The sequence below is a fragment of the Callorhinchus milii genome, unplaced genomic scaffold (assembly GCF_018977255.1).
Source record: "Callorhinchus milii isolate IMCB2004 unplaced genomic scaffold, IMCB_Cmil_1.0 Scaffold10, whole genome shotgun sequence".
Taxonomy (NCBI): domain Eukaryota; kingdom Metazoa; phylum Chordata; class Chondrichthyes; order Chimaeriformes; family Callorhinchidae; genus Callorhinchus; species Callorhinchus milii.
Genome location: NW_024704751.1, coordinates 2,484,841 through 2,505,316, shown reverse-complemented (window position 1 = coordinate 2,505,316; position 20,476 = coordinate 2,484,841). Strand labels below are relative to the sequence as shown.

The 20,476-nt window shown below is 46.6% G+C and overlaps 1 protein-coding gene across 3 annotated transcripts; it reads right to left on the bottom strand.

Annotated features, from left to right (window-relative positions):
* Positions 1–1,204: 1,204 nt before the first annotated feature.
* On the bottom strand, positions 1,205–18,056 carry LOC121849779 (multidrug and toxin extrusion protein 2-like). Of its 3 annotated transcripts, none has more exons than XM_042338668.1 (17): positions 17,857–18,056; positions 15,978–16,079; positions 15,250–15,318; positions 14,560–14,708; positions 13,823–13,865; positions 11,977–12,021; positions 11,022–11,119; positions 10,053–10,150; positions 9,169–9,282; positions 8,890–8,957; positions 8,569–8,677; positions 7,269–7,344; positions 6,675–6,747; positions 5,067–5,199; positions 4,384–4,478; positions 3,081–3,153; positions 1,205–2,184 (listed from the first exon to the last, which is right to left on the bottom strand). In XM_042338668.1, the coding sequence occupies exons 1-17, from the start codon at positions 18,001–18,003 to the stop codon at positions 1,967–1,969; spliced, it is 1,710 nt and encodes a 569-aa protein (XP_042194602.1). In that variant the 5' UTR covers positions 18,004–18,056; the 3' UTR covers positions 1,205–1,966. The 3 variants fall into 3 exon arrangements, with proteins under 3 accessions (XP_042194602.1, XP_042194603.1, XP_042194604.1); XM_042338669.1 differs by lacking the exon at positions 17,857–18,056 and adding an exon at positions 17,014–17,035; XM_042338670.1 differs by lacking the exon at positions 4,384–4,478 and having other exon boundaries at positions 2,120–2,184.
* Between the last annotated feature and the right edge of the window lie 2,420 nt (positions 18,057–20,476).

Genomic DNA, 20,476 nt, shown 5'->3' with positions numbered 1-20,476 from the left:
GAAACTGTTACTATGTAAATCCTTCAATGTAGGTGTTATCTCACAGGAACCAGATGGGATACACTGGCCATCAGCGATCAAATTGAAAATATGATTTTTGTCAATATCTCGAACTCATGTCAGTACTTTACTCAATCAAAACACCACCGATAAACTGTTTTAATATACATACAACTTGTGGAGTTCTATACCATACTGGTTAGAGCACTCACTTGTAAGCGAGAGGACTCGGGTTTCATTCCTGGGCAAGGCAAAACCTTTGGCAAATTTCCTTACTCCGCACACCTCTATTTAGCGAGCAGTGAGTAGGAACCCGGTTGTTAGTCGATTGACGGATTGCTTTCTGGAGATAATCTCTGCAACGTGTGCAATAGCGTCAGGAACACCAGCTCTGTATTCGCTTCTCAACTCTCTGCGTGTACACAGCAACGAAAACCTATCCCAAGCATTACCAAACCGCTGTTTTATTACAGTGCATTACAACAACAAAATTACATTTGTAGAGCACCTTTCACGTTGGGAGGATGTCCCAAGGCACTGGACAGTCAGGGGTCAGGACCTGAGGATGGGTGGAGTAGGGTTGAGGGAAGGCAGAGAGATGGGAGGGTGACCAAAGGCACTATTGAAGAGGAGGATCTGGAGACCGGCCTTGAAGGAGGCAAGGGAGGAAGTGAGGCAAAGGGACTGTGGGATGGAGTTCCAGAGTGTGGGGGCAGAGAGGCTGAAAGCCCGGCCACCAATGGAAGGGCGGGTCGGGCGGGAGACATGGAGCAGGCCAGAGCCCACTGAATGGAGGGAGTGGGCAGATTGGTAGGGAGTCAGCAGATCAGAGAGGGAAGAGAGGGCAAGGCCATAGATAGCCTTAAAGTTGAAGACGAGGATCTTGAATTCGATCCTCTGAGGGATGGAGAGCCAGTGGAGTCGGTCGAGGGTGGGAGTGATGGGGTCACGGAGCCTGGTGCGTGAGAGTATATGAGCTGCAGAGTTTTGGATGATCTGCAGCTTGCAAAGGGAAGAGTTGAGAAGGCCGATGAGGAGGAAATTTCCATAATCGAGCCTTGATGTGACGAATGCGTGGGTGAGGGTTTGGGCAGCCTGAGGGGTGAGGCAGTGGCAGAGTCTGGCAATGTTGCGGAGGTGGTGGTACGCAGTGCCGGTCATGGCGCGGATGTGGGGGAGAAAGGACAGTTCGGGGTCAAACAAGACACTCGGGTTCTAGAGTGGTTTAGTGAGGTTGAGTGTGCAGCCGTGGAGGCCGATGCTGCCGGCACCCGACGTGCGGAGGCGCTGACGCGAGCCAATCAGGAGGGCCTCGGTCTTGCTGACGTTGAGTTGGAGAAAATTATCCCTCGTCCAGTACTTGATGACGGACAGGCAGTGCGAGTGTTCTAACCACTGATCTACAGGACTCCTAAATCAACAACAACAACTTGCATTTTTATAGCACCCTGCACTCCGAATGACATCTCAGAGATCCAATACTTTGGAGATAGCATTTGTCAACTTCAAAAATGTATTCACAAAGGAATGAATCCTGTTGTTAGCACCACTTACACTGACTCAGCCTATACATTGCTGGATGCAGTGGAGCAGCACAGTAAAATGAGAGGCTCCATTCTGCAGTCACAAGATGAACATTTTACATCAGTCTCCATTTCTCCTTAATCCAGTCAAAGTAAGGCACTGTCCACAGGTTGGGACCAAAATAATAATTGCTGCACTGACGTAGCACCTTTTCAAGCACGGTGATGGTTTTCCACGTGTGTCAGGCACCTGGCTGACCAATAAAGTGAGTTTCATGTCAGGACGGTATATTTGAGTAGATAGCCCACTATGACCAGACGATCCATTCTTTAGACTCGTACTATCAGGCCTAAATACTCAAATGAACATTAAAACAGATCGGATTAAACGCACGGTGTAGCGCAGCAGTTTATCCTCTTGATGTCTTTCGATGGGGAAGAAGTTACATCTGATCATAAAAGTGAACAACTACTCCGAGAGCAAGCACCACCAAGCCGGCTAGTAAAGCCAGCCCACGGCGAACGATCAGTTGTCTGGTTGACAGAACCTCACCAGATGGGCAACAATCCTCTTTCGTTATCAGTGTCGTGCACTCCTGCTGATTGCCTTCATTCAGGGTCTGTGTAGATGCCGAGCCCTGGTCATAACTGTCAGTAAGTTCTGAAACAGAAATACAGAAGCTAAGACAACAACTTGCAGTTAGGTAAGCGCCCTTCATGGAGGATAACATCTCGGAGTGCTTCACAAAGACGGGGTCGTATGCTGAGCAAGGGAGAAGGGAGAGGGAGACACTCCACAAGAAGGAAGGATCAATAACAACACGGGTACAATTCGATTCGGAACAAAATCTTTTATTTTATACTGGCTGTTGGACATCTGCTTAAATCTGGTTGAAGCTACCTTTATACCTGTGAGCAATTGGCTACTGTGTTTCACCCACAAAATATGCAGTCAATACACTTTACAGTATACTCTGTGAAGCGCTTTGAGACGCCTCGAAGATGTAATAAGGCATATCAAATGCAAGGATTATTATTAATATTATAACTTACCTGCGCTGTTGACATGTGAAAGGGGACAAGGAAAAGGGGGAAGGAAAGACAGAGACACGGATCACTTAATGTATTGCCAAAGTGCATCTCTTGGTGACAACCAAATTAGCAACATTAATTATCTTTATGTTGAGCTACGCAGCCAATCAGTTTCTCTCCCCCCCCCAAAACCCCCACTGCCACCATGAAGATGACAATGGAAATAAATAATTATGTAATAAATGTAAATAAATGATGGGGAGAGAACAGGGGAGTGGGATTAATTGGATAGCTCTTTCAAAGAGCCGGCAAAGGCACGATAGGCAGAATGGCCTCCTTTCTGTGCTGTCAGATTCCATGATTATATTTTATAAATATGTTGACTTGGGCAGAGGGGGGCGGGGTTTGGGGCATTGGCGGAGGAGGGACGAATAGGGCAATTGAAAAACAATTGCAACAAGCTGAATTTGCTTGTGTAGAGTAAACGTAGCTTCAGACTCGAGTGAAATCCATTTGTGCTCTTACCATGGGCAGTGGCATCAAAGTGACTGTCTGTGGAGACTTCCTTCATCTTCCCCAGGGCAGCTCGCTCCTGAGCCTGAAAAAGAATTCATTTGCAGTTAATAACTCATTTCCTTCTTTCCACCATCGATGTAGATTGCTGCCAGGAGAAGCGAAAAACAGCAGCAAAAATTAGACAAAACACAAAATACTGCAGATGCTGGAAATCTGAAATAAAAACAGAAGTCGCTGGGAACACTCAGCAGGTCAACTGGGTTTGCACTCTAAACACTAAGCTACAGGATTCCATTGTCCGCTGTCATACCTCCACCACTGGATAAAACGCAGAGGAAGGCAATTAGAGGAGAAAGAGCACGGAATTGGGATTGTTTCTTAGAGGAACAAACTCCCACACAAAAAAGTGGGCTGAACAGCCCCCCAACTGTGCGGTACATTTCTATGGCTCCATGAAACGCAAAGTCTAGCTTCAAACCTGTGAGATATTGTCTCTCGAGCAGCATGATAGAGGGCTCATGGTGCCCAATGAACTATTTTCCAGGACGAGTCACTGCTTTCGAGAGGAGAAAAGGAAGAACTTTGGGGATGAGGTGGAACAAAAGAGAATGAGTTGAAGAGTGCAGCAAGCTGGAGCTCCAAAACACTGTGGCAAATGAAATGGGTTTATGATGCTGATTATTCATGAAGAAAGATTCCAAACCCAATGCAAGACTCTGTGTACTAGCAAGGTACTTCCCTTCAGGGATGGAGAGATGATCATTAAGCAGACACCGATCATTCATACACATTTCTCAACTCCTGGATTAAGAGTTGCATTGGAAAAGATCTAGGTAGTGGAGAGCATGAGATCCTGAAGTGTCATTTAATATCCAGTAGAAATCTGGATCGCTCTCCCCCAAAATGCTGTGGATACTGGATCCATTCACATTTTCAAGATGAAGGTAGATAAATATTTGTTAAGTCAATGTTTTAAGGGATAACGGGGTAAGGGCAGGTAACTGGACTTGAGGTACAGATCAGCCATGATCATTTAAAATGGCGGAAACAGGCTCAAGGGGATGAATAGCCTACTCCTTGTTTCTATGTCTATGTATGTGATTCAAAAGTTAACTTATTTTGTGTCTCCTCCCACAGGAGTCCTCCCAGCTGAGTACAGATAAAGACGAAATGTCTGTCTGGGTGTCAATCTACATTCCATATTGGATGCTTTGGTTGCAAGTGAAGCTGCAATGGGTACAGCTAGTATATGTTAATATCTGATCTATGGGGCAGTGCATCAAACAGTGTTTACTGGTAAATAAACTCTTACTTCTTCCACCACGGCATTCCAGTTTAGTCTGAAGATCAGTGTCAAAAGAAAAACGGTGAGCAGAAAGGAACTGATGGCCAGTCCAGACCAAAAACCTGAAAACAACATGAAGAACATCAAACTCAACGCCCTATGGCTATGGGTCCAAGTGCTCTGGGCTACTACCCCGGGTGAAGGGCGCTATATAAATGCAAATTGTTGTGCAGCTCAGTAGCTCTCTTGCCTTGCAATTTCTCTCCCTATCTCCAAACCCTTTTAAAAACCTCTTTAATCTCTTTAACCCTGGCTTTTGGAGAATATTACCTGAACTTCAGTAGTTATTCTAACCATTCTAACCAGAGACTTCCTATAAAATGCTTAAACTCAATATAAATTGAATGGATGGTAGGTTCTTGATTTTCTATCTGCATTTCTTCCAACTCTCTTACTCAATAAGAGCCACAATCTTTAGAAAATATTTTAAACTGGGTCTTATATTTTAAACTAGGTCTTGTGTATTCTGCTTAAAGCTTAAGCCTCACATCAGTATTTGTGCTCTGGGATACTACCCTGCATGAGGGGTGCTATATAAATGCAAGTTGTTGTTGTTGTGAGTTTGTAGAATAATGTAGTTATCATGTGTCTTCTATTTATTACAATTAAATTTAAGCAGGCATCGAGGCACACAAAACACAAGTCCTCACCTAGTATTCCACATTTGGCAGCAAACATCAGGGAAATCCCAATGGGAAGCCCAATGACATAAAACGCAACGAGATTGGCAATGGCTCCAATCTTTTGCTTCCCAATTCCTCTCACAATACCACTACCTACTCCCTGTAGAGAAGTCAAAAGTTAGGTTTTGTTTTTGGAGGAGCAAGGTTACACTACATCTGAACATAATGAAAAGTGTAAGAAACAAATAGGTTCCTTGGGAGTGGATGGGGTGTATACATGTTCCTCTCCTTTATCTCCTGAGGGTGCTGAACCTGGGTGAGATACCATTCATTGGTAAAAGTGGAAAAAGACTAAACCCAATCACTGTTCTCATTCCTGATCACTGGTGGAAAGAGGAAACACTTGAAGTTGAATTATTGGTTGACTTTGGACCTGATGGTTCTGGGTTGAAATATCAATGGTCAGTCAACATAATCCTTTTTGATATCTATAAATGTAAATATCACTTTTTTTAAAAAAAAAGTATCTCGGGGTGGTGGGGGTGGTCAATCTCCCTTTTGGATTGAATTCATAATCCTTGCATTTAGCTTAGTGCCTTTTACGTCGGGAGGACTTCCCAAAGCACTTCACATCACTTATTATGAAGTGGAGTGACTGTACATTTTTAGGTGAACACAGCAGATCAATTGCATACAGCAATGTCCCACAAACAGCCATGAAGTGAGTGATGAATTTTATTTGGGGCTTTGTTGGCCAGGACACTGAGAGAACTCCTTTCTCTTTTTTTGAATAGTGTCATGGGATCATTAACATCCACCTAAACAGGCAGACGGGACCTCGGATTTAATGTTTCATCTGGAGGAGAACACCTCCGGCAATACAACATGCCCATAGCACTGCATTAGAGTGTCAGCATAGACTATGTGAGTTCAAGTCTCGACTTGGGGCTTGAACCCAAAACCTCTGACTCAGAGGTGAGAGTGCTACCGCTGAGCCAGGCTGACAAACAAATTGAAATTGGTCCAAGGAAGTACACCTGCTAAAGTCAGGCATGTCTTCAAGTAATCCCAGACATCACTGACGGTTGACCAGCTTGTCTTGGCAAATCAACGAGTTTATGAACTGTAGACATGTGCTCAATCTTGAGCCGAAACCAAAGATCTAACAGTTAAAGTGCTTGGAGTCAGTTGAGCATAGTGAAGGTCAGGCGTGGAAATTCAAACTGTGTGCTTACCATCATTATACTGCTGTGACGTGCACTTGGATGAGGTGGGTTTTGGGCTTTCCTATGGTTCTTTCTCCCCCGCCCCCAACTCCCACCCCCCTCCCCCCCCAGCCTGATTGCATCTGGGCTTTTACATGGAAATTGACCTCAGCACAAGGCAGCACCTTCAGGAGAGGAAAAGAGACAAAAAAAATACACATGGTGGCAAGATTGACAGCTGCCAATCATAAACAAAGCAGCATCACGCACATCTTTGTACATTCAGTGTGTGCGCGTGTGTGTGGGGGGGGAGGGTGGGGGGGCAATGTTGGCTAGACTTACAGTATACCAAGAACAACTGGGAAGGCAACTGGTGTGATTTTAATGCACTGGTGGCTCTTTTTCAGGCAAATGTGCTTCAAATACTTACTGAGGATAAAGCATCAAATAAATGGAATGGAGCGATAATTGGTATGATTTTTGAAACCAATTCACCAATTTGTCTGTTAAAAAAATAAAACAAATTAGTTCTATTTTCGTGCGCTTTACATCAAGATACACCTGTCAACAGCATGTGTCAAAACAAGGCTGTGCTGTGGGGAGGGAGGTTCAGTGAGTGACTAATGCCATCAGTGGGGTCAGACTGAACAGAATAGTCAGACATAGCAGACCAGCAATGAAGAGCTCAGGCCTGAATAATAATAATAATTTTGATCCGCATTTGATTTCGCACCTTATCACGTCTTCTAGACGTCTCAAAGTGCTTCACAGATGTACTGTAAAGTGAATCATGGTAAAGATACAATTCAATGACAGAATCACTGGGTATGAAATACCCTGCCAAGTACAGTGGCAGAGGTAGAGTCCATTGTGGGTTTTAAGAGGGAAGTAGGTAAGTATATGAAAGTTAGAGCCTTGAAGAGGGAATTGTGATAGAACAGGACAATGGGATTAAAAGAACATCTTTGCTCTTAGAGTCTGTACACACCTGAATGGTCATTCTATGGTAACGTTGTGCACTGACCTGTCGTTGGTGAAGAGCTTTGCCACATAGTCCTTAAGCACACCCAATATAGTGATGAGGAGCAGTGCTATACAACCTGTTAAAAAGTGACTTCATAAAACATTTGCATTGATCGGAATAAAATGATATATGGACATTTTCCCCTTTTCCCCCCACCCAAACAAATTTGTGGAGTCCTGTAGCTCAGTGGTTAGAGCACTCGCTTTGCAAGTGAGAGACCTGAGTTCAATTCCAGGCAGAGGGCGAAACCTTGGGCAAGTTTCCTTACCCCACACAGAGCCTAATAATAATCCCTCCAAAACAAAAAACAATAATAAATTGGTCATTTTCAATCTACGACTGTTTGTGGGACATTGCTGTGCGCAATTGGCTGCCGCGTTCGCCCACAAATATACAGTCAATTCACTTTAGTGTGTTCTGTGAAGCACTTTGGGACGTCCTCCCGACGTGAAAAGCGCTATACCAAATGCAAGGATTATTATTATTATTAAATAGAGTCACAGGAAAGGATGAGGAAACACAATTGTAATAAAATAATTATCTTTGCTTTTGATATAAAGTCTACATCTCAAACCAGGAAATCACTGTGAAGCGCAGCTTATCACATCGTCAGAGTTAAGTGGAAGCGCTTCACAGAAGGCTTTTACTGTGAAGTGTAATAGCAACAATAACAAAATTACATTTATAGAGCGCCTTTCACATTGGGAGGACGTAATGACTATATACTTGTAGGAAAAGCGTGAGCCAATTTGCTCATAGCAAGGTTCCCCTAAACAGCCGTGAAGCGAATGGCCAATTTTACCTGGTGCGTCGTCAGCCAAGGCTCAGGGAGAAAGTCCCTTCTCTTTTCAACTATAATCATGGAATCTTTAAAGTTGATCTAAACAGACTAGTTTAATTTCTCGTCCAAAGGACGGCACTTCCAACAATGCAGTGCTCTCCTAGTATTGCACTGGCTGACATAAATCCTGTAGTTCTGTAGCTCAGTGGTTAGAGCACTCGCCTCGCAAGCGAGAGACCTGGGTTTGATTCCCGGCAGGGCGAAACCTTCGGCAAGTTTCCTTACTCTACACGCCTGATAATAACCCCTCAAGAAAAAAAAACCAATAATAAATTGTCGCTCAATCCACGACTGTTTGTGAAATGCCGCTGTGCGCAACTGGCTGTCGGATTTTGCCCACAAAACAGAGTCAATTCACTTTACAGTATATTCTGTGAAGTGCTATGAGACGTCTCGAAGAGGCGCTGAGGCGCTATATCAAATGCAAGGATTATTATGGTTAGAAACCTTACAATTTACCAGTGCAGAATAGAGCAGTTACAGCTGAGGTCTTTGCTTGATGTGGATTTCCTCCTCCAAGTGCCATGCCCACACGGATTCCTGCTGCAGATCCAATCCCAATGTGAATCTAAAAATGGCGGGGGGGGGGGGGTGAGGGGGAAATGTTAATTTAAAAATACCCCAGCGTGGGCAAGAAATATCTCAATCAGTCACTGAGTCACAGAGATTCAAAACAAGGGAGGCACATTTATCCATCGATGGTATTTGATTGACGTGAAATGTGCTGCACTAAATACGTGGTGTATATTTTGAGACGGAGAGTCTGTAGTCTCAGCTTACCAGGATGAAAATCGTCAACACCTGGAAAATAACGGACTGGGCCCCAAGTTCAACTTGACTGATTAGTCCTGTGATCGAATGAGACAGACAGTCAGAATGTATCAAGGAAATAGAAGATGAAGCTCACAACTCAACCTCTGTCTGCAGCCAGAGCATTCGCGCATTCAACACGGATCAACAATGTTGATTAGCAGCACCTCCTTACACTCCTTGTACAATGTAAAATCTGCTGTCGTTGGTGAGACGAACTCGAGCGAGATCCTACCTCTAAAGGATTACCTGCCAGGAAAGATCCTATTTCGTACGCCCATAACTCCATACAAAACATTAACAGACTGGGAATGGCGAGTTGAAAGAAAGGACCCCATTCCTGGAGACACTCTGTAGTCCAACCTAATTGTAGAATGTGAAACACCTGGAATTAGCAGGGAAAAGAGACACAACACAGTAGATCTGTAAAGGATCAGGCCTCAGGCAAATTCCCTAAGGTTTGTTTACACCCACTCTTCCTTCTTTCCTTTTCACTCGTTTCTTAAAGCTAAGTGTGTCCAGGGTCCCGGCCTCTACCACGCTCCTGGATGTTGGTTAAGTGAGGAAGAATCCTGTGAAATCGAATGCTTTACACTCTACTTTCAGAGAGCTGACAAGACATCCAAGTTGGGTTGATGTGAGCCTGCCTCAGTCGGTAGCACTCTCTCCTCCGAATCAAAAGGTTGCTGCTTCAAGAGGTATATCGGGACTTTAAATTCACGTAATCTGGAGCTCACACTCCAATGCAGTGCTGGGGGGAGCTCTGCATTGTCAGAGGTTGTGTCCTTTGGGTGAAACCGAGATCTCATTTATGTGTTTAAAACGCTCAAGGCACTATTCAAGGAGAGAAGGGATTTTATCCTGGTTTACTGACCAACAATCCCCCAAGCAAAATTGGTCATTGACGTCATGGTTGTTAATAGGATATTGTGTGCACTATTTGGCTGCCGTGTTCACTCACAAATAATGAATCCTATGAAGAACTTTGAGACATCCCCTCCCCGACGTGAAAGGCGCTACATTAAACGCGAGGTTCTTTTTAAATTATTTTTAAAAAAATTATTATTATTATTCCAAAGTGACTCCAGGAGAGAAACCAAAAATTTCTTGCTCACCTTTGCTTCCCAACTTACCTGCCCAGGTGCTGAGATGGAGGTTTTTCCATCGAATATAGATGAAGAGTACAATGATCTGACAGTATTGAACAATAACATTGGCCCAAGCACAGCCTCTGGAAGAAAAACAGAGGCACCACTTCATCCCCGTGCAACACATCGCAAGCATTCAAACTCTCACAATTTCACTCAACTTGTAGGAGCCCTGGTCAACTAGTCTTAAATTTTACACGATAAACAGCATGAGGATGGAGATGTTAAGGTGCAATTACCGGTTATAATGCCAGCTAAAGGCAGCTTTGTAAGTTTCCAATACTGTATATTTGCACTGACGCACAGCAGTGGAGCTGGTGAGGTGCTGTCAAACTGTCGGTAATTGTCAGTAACGGTCGGTGAAGGGACTGGAGCATTTCTACTGATTCAACCAAGGAGAAATACACTGTATATGGGCCGGAGCATTGTCACATGACCTATATTAATCAGTTTATGTGTGTGGTGTGTGTGTTGTAGATGTGCGTGGGCGGCTTGTAGGTATGTGTGTTTTCTGTGTGTCCTCCCCTCCACCACCCCTCGCTCCCACCCCCCAGTTCAGGTGCTGAGCCATGTTTTGTGCATTGGGACGTCCTTCTGATGTGAAAGGAGCTACATAAATTTGTATTGGCACTGAATACACTACAACATGCCGGGGGCAAAGATGCTGTGGGCAAAGGTTTGAGGAACCAGAACTAACAAAGGCAGAGTCGGAAAGCCCAGCTCAGTGTAGTCTATCTGTGTGTTGGCAACAACAACAACTTGCATTTGTATAGAGCTCTTCACACCGGGCAGCATCTGAGCGCAGGACACTACAGGCCCTTCAATTAACTCTCATTTCGATACCCATTTTGTTTTACAAAAATATCAAATGTACCAAACCAAACGGACAAATGTCTTCAAACTGGAAGATTGCTGTGGAAATTTTTTTTAATATATTATTATTATATTACTCACGCCACTTCAAGCTTGAGCACAAACAGAAAGATATAGTGCATCAACACACTGAGGATGTTGGTCACCAACCCAGTGAGGACCTGTGGCTTGACTATTTCCTGCAAGTGATAGAATAATGCAAACAACTTACAATTGGTGAGCGTGAGAGAGAGAATAGAGAATCCTTCTATTAAGAATCCACTGACCTTCCCTCCCAAACACCAAATACTCTGTCCCACACCCTCTTATCCTGGGGGCCAAGATGCTGTGAGTAAAAGTTTGAGGGATCTGAACTAACAGCAAAGAGTCGCAATAGCTGGTTCGATGCAGTCTGGGTGTTGGCAGGACTCTACAGGCTTGACTCTTGTTTCAATATCCACCTTTTCAGAAAAATACGATGAACAGGACTTTCAGTCACTTTGTCCCCACTCTCTGGAACTCTATCCTTAAATCCCTTCTCATCACTCTCTCCCTCCCTCCCTCTCTCCCTCCCTCCCTCCTTTCAAATTCCATCCAAAAACCCACCTCTCGACTACTCTGCCATCTCCCATTCATGCTCAAGCTCCCATATCTCTGTATAGCACTTTTGAGACTTCCTCCTATCTCAGGGTAAGTTGCTGATGAATGATTAAATGAAAGTTAAATGAAAATTAAATGAAAGCCTCTGGTTACTTAGCAGTAAGTAGAAACCCGGTTGTTAGTCGATTAACGGATCACTTTCCGGGGGTAATAATCCCTCCAAAAAAAAAAATTGGTCACTCAATCCACGACTGTTTATGGGACATTGCTGTGTGCAATTGGCTGCCGCGATTCGCCCACAAAATACACAATCACTATACTTTACAGTATATTCTGTGAAGGGCTTTGAGACGACTGGAAGACATGATCAGGGGCTATATCAAATGCAAGGATTATTATTATTAAAGTTAATATTTTGACCGTGTATTTTCCTGATAAACTGTGGCAGTGAGAATACCTGATTTTGTAAGTATCGAATCTGCAGCTGGTATAAAAACAGGGCCTGGGGAGAAAAAGAATCAGAAACGCAGTTACTACACAATCCCAACAACACAGAACAAAAAGGACACAAGATTAGGGTTTCAAAGGGCAATTTCAGTCAGGCCCCAGGATTCTCTTTACCTGGAGGGGAATTAACAACGGGAACAGGTTGCCAGGAAGGGAGGCTGAGGCCAGGACTACAACAATTTACAGCTATGTGGCATCTTTCACATTAGGAGGATGTCTGAAAGCAATTTTCACTTTACAAAGCACTTCAAACGTAAATTTGGTGGGAAGCTGAAGTGGGAGCGTAGGAAAAGCAGTCTAAAAGATAAGTCTTAAGCGGGGTTTTAAATGTAGGTATGATGGGGGCTAGAGGGAGGGACTCTGGGATGGAGCTCCGGAGTATGGGTGCAGAATAATAATAATTATTATTCGTATTGCCTTTGAGACAATGCCTTATCACGTCTTCAAAACGTCTCAGAGCGTTTCACAGAATATACAGTAAAGTGTATGACTGTGTATTTTGTGGGTGAAATGTGGCAGCCAATTGCTCACAGCTGTGTCCCACAAACAGTCGTGGAGGGATTTTTTTTTGAAGGGATTATTACTCCCCTGGAAAGTAACCGGAAAGGGATTGTTACCCCACTTGAAAGCCAATCGACTAACAACCGGGCTCCTACTTGCTGCTAGGTCAACAGAGAAAAAATGCCTGAGGCAACAAACTGATGTTGTTGCTGACACCTGGATGTCAGTAATGGAGCAGGGCATTCTGTGGTCAATATGTAAACTGATGCTAGCGGGAATTTAAAAACAAAATGTAAAGCTGTAACTTGTAATCACAGCAAAAGAAAGAATGTTTTCTTACCAAAGGATGCCGTTAATATAATTATCTTGCTCCTTTAATTTCTGCGTGGTCAAACTCAATTTATTCATGGTATGTATATTGAGGAGAAATATAAATATAGTAAGTTACAGATGGCAAAATTATTCTCAACAAGCATGTGTGTGTGAACATCTGTCTGAGGGCTCACTGACTACAGAACAACTTCAGTGCATAATTGCGCACGTTTATTATTATATTATTAACTTGAGTCCAGGCTAGTGGTTAGCAGGATTCCAATGGGAAGCTGGTATGGTATTAAACTGGTATAGTATTAAACTAATATGGTATTAAACTGGTATGGTATTAAACTAGTATGGTATTAAACTAGTATGGTATTAAAATGCACAGACTTTAGGCAGGGCCAACTGCTCAACCAGAGAAAGCAAAATCTCCCTGAAAGAACTACCTCAAGCAGAAAAAAATATAGAATTAAAATGCAGAAAACGTATGATGAATGTAACCCAATTGGCATATTAACCCAAGTACGCATTTCACATGGGTATCAAAGTGCTGGGGTCCTGTAGTTCAGTGGTTACTCGCCTCGCAAGTCAGAGACTTGGGTTCAATTCCTGGCAGGGCGAAACGTTGGGCAAGTTTCCTTACTCCACATGCCTCTGTTTACCTAGCAGCAAGTAGGAAATTGGTTGTCAACTGGTGAATCGCTTTTCTGGGCATAATCATTCCTTNAAAAAAAATTGGTCACTTTTCATCCAGAAAATACAGTCAATTCACTTTACAGTATATTCTGTGACGCACTTTGAGACATTTCGAAGATGTCGTGAAGCGCAAAATCAAATGCAAGGATTATTATTATTAAATTCACAGGTTAGTATAGTTAGAACGGCTGAAAGGAGTCTGGACCCATTTTAAAAGAAAAAGCTTGATGCTGTGATGAGAGGGCAGTGGGTGAGGAGCAGATGCCGAAATTAACACTCACAGGAATTGCAGGAATAAATATCTTCACGTACAGCTGACATAACCTAGGCGAGAAATGGATATTTCATTATTCAGAATCGTGACATTTGCGCCAAAGTGTTGGTTTAGAAATATGTTATTTCTTACAGGACCTTAGGAAATCTACCGCACATTATATTATATTGTCAGTGTTTGTTCCTCCAATGAAACCGTCTTTCCTGATGGAGTGTCAATTCCCTGCTCTTTCCCCATTTCCTCAAATACCATCCTCTGATGTAATTATCCAACTACCTTTCAAACGTTACCAATGGATTCACCCCTGGCAATCCATTCTACCCTCTGGGAGATATTCTCATTTATGAATCATTGACTGAATATACCATGGTCACACCATTCAGCAGCGCTGAATGATTGCCACGCATTGTTGGAGCACAATGTCCAGCACAGACATCATGGGTTGAATGGCTTTCTTCTGTGCAGTAAATATCTACGGTTATATCCCCAGTCCAGTTAAATATAAATTTTTTTATTCCGGGGTTCGATCCAATCTTGCTTCACTCTCTTAGATATTTGTACTTTTTCTTTTTCCCCTCTATTCTCTCCCCCTCCCTGCCCTCCGTTCCACATTCCTGCCATTCCTGTGGTACTCACTTCTTGGGCAAAGCCCTGGAGGGCATCCAGCACCTATGACCGAGTGTATGGGTAAAAGAGCAGAAACAGTCGATCTCATTGTAATGTTACTGATGGGTCAAACCTGACCTGGACACCTCAGGATCCTGCTTGACAGCCAATAAGATCTTATCTGTGTTGATGAAGAGCGCCCAGCAAGGGAAGCAGAACATCATCAGGATAAGAATCCCTCGCTGGAGAATCACCCCAATCTGCTTCAGGTTCCTGCCTCCGTACATCTGAAACCAGATGGAAACAAGATGTAAATAGGACGCCATTCAGCCCACTCCCTCCAATCTGCCTCTTTCACAGCTCGGCTGCGCTATCCATCGTCCATCCTGTCATTTTGTCAACTCGCAGAAAATTCTGGAACATTCCTTCCAATTCTCCCCGTGTCAGTTGGACTCAAATTCCATGCTGGGGTCCAAATTGACTCCACAGCTGTCTGGGAGGCATTGCTCTGCACAAACTAGCTACCAGGTTTGACTACAAAATGCACAGTCACTACACTTTACTACACAGTCACTACACATGTCCTCCTGACATGAAAGGCTCCACATCAAATGCAAGGATTGTTATTAATTATTATTCGAGCACTCAAGTGACCTCCAGTGAAGTGGCCGCACTACAGCAAATGACCGGAGTTAAAGACAACCCAAAAGGGCCGGGGAGGGGGGGGAAGAGAAGTTACCCCTCTATGTAATTGTCTGCTCGTCTGAGGCCACACTTCGTTTCCCAGCTCATTGGGAATCCTGCCCGTCACATAGGTTCGCCACCTACCTGAGACATCATCGTGTCGCATGCCATGGACAGCCCCATCCCGACTGCTATACCTGTCACACTGATCACCTTGTTAGGTTGGGAATGGAGACACAGAGAGAGAGAGAGAGAGAGAGAGAAAGGATTAACAGACAGGGAGATCCCATTCTTCCGCTATTTGGAGGCCTCCAGTGTATTCTCTGAGGTACGGGTAGAAAAGACCATTTTGCTGTAAAATTTAAGGCCGCACTGAATAATCAGAACATTCTCAAATTCGAACTTAATTCGGAAGACGATTTTCCACAATGCTCAAAAAGATCCGTCTTCCATGTTAAGCCTGAACTTAACAACGTGCAAACTCAAATTTTAAGACCAAATGATCTTAGAATCATAGAATATTACAGCACAGAAGGAGGCCATTCGGCCCGTCGTGCCCGTGCCGACTTTTTCAAAGAGCTACCCAATCAGTCCCACTCCTCTGAGTTCTCCCCATATCCCCGAAAATGTTTCCTTTTCAAGTACACATCTAATTCCCTTTTGAAAGTTGTTATTCAATCTGAGTCTTACTGGAACTTTTACACAATACAATTAGAATTCTAAGTTATGAATTATAAACAATTTGTGAGATCAGTCATTATACAGGAGTCAGTAAAATGTTACACCTAAACCAAAGCGAATCGAGGTGGTGGGGGGGGGGGGACATCCTGCTGCCCCAAGGGATCACCTTAGCAGATGTGCTGAGTACCTACCGATGTGGCGAGAGTTACAGCATTCAGCTCCAGTTTTCCGAGGTGCCCACTGAAGACGGCGCTGATGAAGTTGAGCGTGAACAACAGCACCTGTGACAGAATCTGACAAAGGAGTCGTATCAAGAGTGAGTTTGAAGCTCAGCACATTAACACCACAACAGAGGGCTGAGCTACTGAGNAAAAAGCTGGACCACGATGGGGCAATGATTGTCCAGCAATTTGGGACGTCCTCCCGACGTGAAAGGCGCTATACAAATGTAATTGTGTTGTTGTTGTGCCGGAGCTTGAGTTCGCCCTTCAGGTCCAAACGGTGACTTTCCTCCCGGGAGAGGGGGCGGGGATAGAAAGAAGGTAAACAAGGACTCTTTAGAGCTGAATTGGATCCAACCACTACCAGAGTCATCAACACCACATGATCTAAGTTATAGCACTGACCCCAAAATCAAAGCAGCTCTGTGGGTCACTGTATCACAAAGTCTCGGCTTTGCACTACTTGGGTCTGTCAGTACCTCACGTGGCTCAAAGATAATTTATTTCTTTGCTTTGCAACTCGAAAATTGGAAGAATTAAGAAAATTGAATCATTGGCAAAAATTGGCTCCTTCCTGACATGAATCTTTGTGAAGCTGCCGGTGGGGGGTGGGGGGGGGAGAAAGAGGGTGAATTGTTCATGGGCTTCAGTGGTGAAGGTGATACGAGCGATACTCCACCTCACACAGCCTCTCTCCACCCGATTCCAGGGGCTTCTCAGCCTTTTGGGTTCAGATCAAGTGGGATGGATCTGCTGCATTTGGTTAGAGAAGCCAATCTGTCGCATAAAATCAAACCAGCCGTGTCTCGTGGCAGGTAGATGGTTCTCACTCACATGAGACTCTTGTCTTTACAGTTGTCTAGTCTTATGGCAGAGAAACCGGTTTTAGGCAAAGCGGTCCCTAACCCCATTTGTTTTCCCAAATCAGTCATTTTGGAATGAACCCAACTTGCCGAGTTTAAACACATTTTACACGTTTCGCTCACAAAATATACAGTCAATTCACCTTACAGTACATTGTGTGAAGCGCTTTGAGACGTCTCGAAGACGTGATAAGGCGCTGTATCAAGTGCAGGGATTACCATTATTGTATATTGGGGGATACATATATATATATATTCATTATATACAACAACTTGCATTTATATAGCCTTCTCACCCGGAACCTGGGGATGTAAACAAAGAAATACCATGAAAACAGCATTTAAAAACAAGTCCTCCGGCTCCTCAGTGCTGTATGTGGGACAAACGTGTGTGGGGAGGGGGGTGTGGGGGGGTGTGTGTGTGTGGGGGGGGGGGGGGTGTGGGGGGGGTGTGGGGGGGGGGGTGTGGGGGGTGTGTGTGTGTGGGGGGGGGGTGTGGGGGGGTGTGGAGGGGGTGGGGGGTGTGTGTGTGGGTTGTGTGGGGGGGTGTGGGGGGGGGGTGGGGGGGGGGGGGGGGGGGGTGTGGGGGGGGGGGGGGGGGTGTGGGGTGGTGTGGTGGGGGGTGGGGAGTGGGGGGTGTGGTGGGGTGTGTGTGTGTGTGTGTGGGGGGGGTGTGGGGGTGTGTGTGTGTGGGTGTGTGTGTGGGGTGTGTGTGGGGTGTGGGTGTGTGTGTGTGTGTGTGGGGGGGGGTGGTGGGTGTGTGGGGGGAGTGGGGGGTGTGGTGGGGGGGTGGGGGGTGGTGGGGTGTGGGTGGTGGTGGGGGGGGGAGGGTGTGTGTGTGTGGGTGTGTGTGTGGGGGGTGTGGAGGGGTGGGGGGGTGTGGTGGGGGGGGGAGGGGTGTGGGGGTGGTGTGTGTGTGGTTGGAGGGGGGTGGGGGGTGTGGGTGTGTGTGTGGGGTGTGTGTCATTAAGATGACGGTCACTCACCATCGGCGCCGCCAACAGGAACAGCGCCTTCACCTCCACTCCGGACACCGCCGGGAAACAGCGGCACAGACACCGCACACAGCGGGACCCCGAGAGCCTCAGACCCCCGGACCGGGGCTCACACTCACCCACTGCAGTCTGAGGCATCGCTCGCAGGTACCCCCACCCACACACCCACACACACACCCACACACAGACCCACACACAGACCACACACACACACACACACACAGACTCCCCCCACCCACACACACACCCACACACACACAGACCCCCCCCCCACACCCCCCACACACACACCCACACACAGACCCACACACACACCCACACACACACCACACACACACCCACACACACACCCACACACACACACACACACACACAGACTCCCCCCACCCACACACACACCCACAGACACACACACACAGACCCCCCCACACACACCCACACACACCCCCACACACACACAGACCCCGACCCCCCACACCCCCACACCCCCCCACACACACACACCCACACACACCCCCCCCCCACACACACACAGACACACACCCACACACACACTCCCCTTCTACAGTCCCCAAACACTGAGCGAACACACGAACCCTTCGCTGCCCTCAGGGACCGCTCAGACTTGGGTCGAGATCTGAGCTGAAGCTCTCTCTGGGGAACCGATCAACTCACTGCGCTCTCTCTCCTCTCCTCTTCCCTCTCTCTCCTCTCCTTCCCTCTCTCCCTCTCTCTCTCCTCTTCTCTTCCCTCTCTCCTCTCCTCTTCCCTCTCTCTCCTCTCCTTCCCCCCTCCCTCTCTCTCTCCTCTCCTCTTCCCTCTCTCTCCTCTCCTTCCCCCTCTCCCTCTCTCTCTCCTCTCCTCTTCCCTCTCTCTCCTCTCCTTCCCCCTCTCCCTCTCTCTCTCCTCTCCTCTCCCCTCTCCCTCTCTCTCTCCTCTCCTCTTCCCTCTCTCTCCTCTCCTTCCCCCTCTCCCTCCCTCTCTCCTCTCCTCTTCCCTCTCTCCCTCTCTCTCCTCTCCTCTTCCCTCTCTCCTCTCCTTCCCTCTCTCTCTCTCCTCTCCTCTTCCCTCTCTCCTCTCCTCTTCCCTCTCTCCTCTCCTTCCCCCTCTCCCTCTCTCTCTCCTCTCCTCTTCCCTCTGGCGGATGAATGGGACCTTTTTTGTCCTGTGGATTAAATTGGGATTTATTCTCTGCGGCTGAACGGTTTCTTTGCTCAACAGCGGGTGAGGGACCCCCCGAGGGGAGGGGGACCCCCCGAGGGGAGGGGGACCCCCCGAGGGGAGGGGGACCCCCAGAGGGGAGGGGAGAGGGACCCCCGAGGGGAGGGGAGGGGGACCCCCCGAGGGGAGGGGAGGGGGACCCCCGAGGGGAGGGGAGAGGGACCCCCGAGGGGAGGGGAGAGGGACCCCCCGGGGGGAGGGGAGGGGGACCCCCCGAGGGGAGGGAGGGAGACCCCCGAGGGGAGGGAGGGGGACCCCCGAGGGAGGGGAGGGGACCCCCCGAGGGGAGGGGAGGGGGACCCCCGAGGGGAGGGGAGGGGACCCCCCGAGGGGAGGGGAGTGGGGGGGTCCCAGTCCGGGAGCTGAGCCCCTGTTGGGTGTTGTGTGCGCGTTATTTCTGAAAAAGACAGTGTTTCTCGAGTTTTGTCTGTGAACAGTTTCCACATTCCCTCTCAGACGAGGATCGATCTCATCGCCAAACAAGTAACCGTCAAACTGTGAACGGACCAGAGCGACAGACACAGACAGACAGACAGAGATACACAGACAGACAGACACACAGACAGAGACACAGACACACAGACAGACAGAGACAGACAGACACACAGACAGAGACACAGACACACAGACAGACAGACACAGACACGATCAGGAGAAATGTAGATAAAAGAGACATGAAACGAAACTCCTGCTTTTGGAGGGAGTGCGCGACGGTGGTCTGACTAACGCGGTGACTTTTGGACGCCTGCAGTTGTTGATCCGGATATTTTCGGTACAGCGATGAATGGGCAATCAACAAGAACTTGGGATTTATACAGCGCCCTCCACCCCAGCCGGCGTCTCAGAGCGCTTCACAGTAACGGATCCCGGGACTAATCTAATCCCCGGCACGAGGTGTGGCGCTGCTGTTCTGCACCGATTCAGGACATGAAAAACAAGTACGAAACTGTTTGACCAGATGTGGTTTATTGTCGAGGTTACAGAAAAACCTTACGAATAGCCATAAATTGCGAGTAATATTAAAAGAACGCCGGATTCATTAAAACGGATCATCGCAATACGGTGCAAAATTACATTTCTGTAGCGCCCTTCACGTCGGGAGGACGTCCCAGAGTGCTACACAACATCGTAGTGTTGATTCTGTGCAACGAAGGGCTCAGAAGTAGGTCTCTTGTGGGTTGAACTGCTCCAGAACTATTCCACACAAAACAGCAGCATTTGTACAGCGCCTTTCACGTCGGGAGGACGTCCCACATGCAAACCCACACAGCAGCATTTGTTCCCAAGTCACTCTCTGACAGCAATGAGTGTGTCGAGTAACATTGCGGGAGAATGTCAATCGTTAACACAATCATTAAAACGCAATTGGCTGCCACATTTCGCCCACAAA

What these genes read in the sequence shown, in the direction of transcription:
- LOC121849779 (XM_042338668.1), bottom strand. Translation starts at nt 18,003, where the DNA reads ATGCCTCAGACTGCAGTGGGTGAGTGTGAGCCCCGGTCCGGGGGTCTG. An exon ending in GTGCTCAAGCTTGAAGTGGC is followed by an intron (nt 10,151 to 11,021) that starts GTGAGTAATATA and finishes TTTTTCTTCCAG; the next exon opens with AGGCTGTGCTTGGGCCAATG. An exon ending in AACTGCTCTATTCTGCACTG is followed by an intron (nt 7,345 to 8,568) that starts GTAAATTGTAAG and finishes ACTTTTTAACAG; the next exon opens with GTTGTATAGCACTGCTCCTC.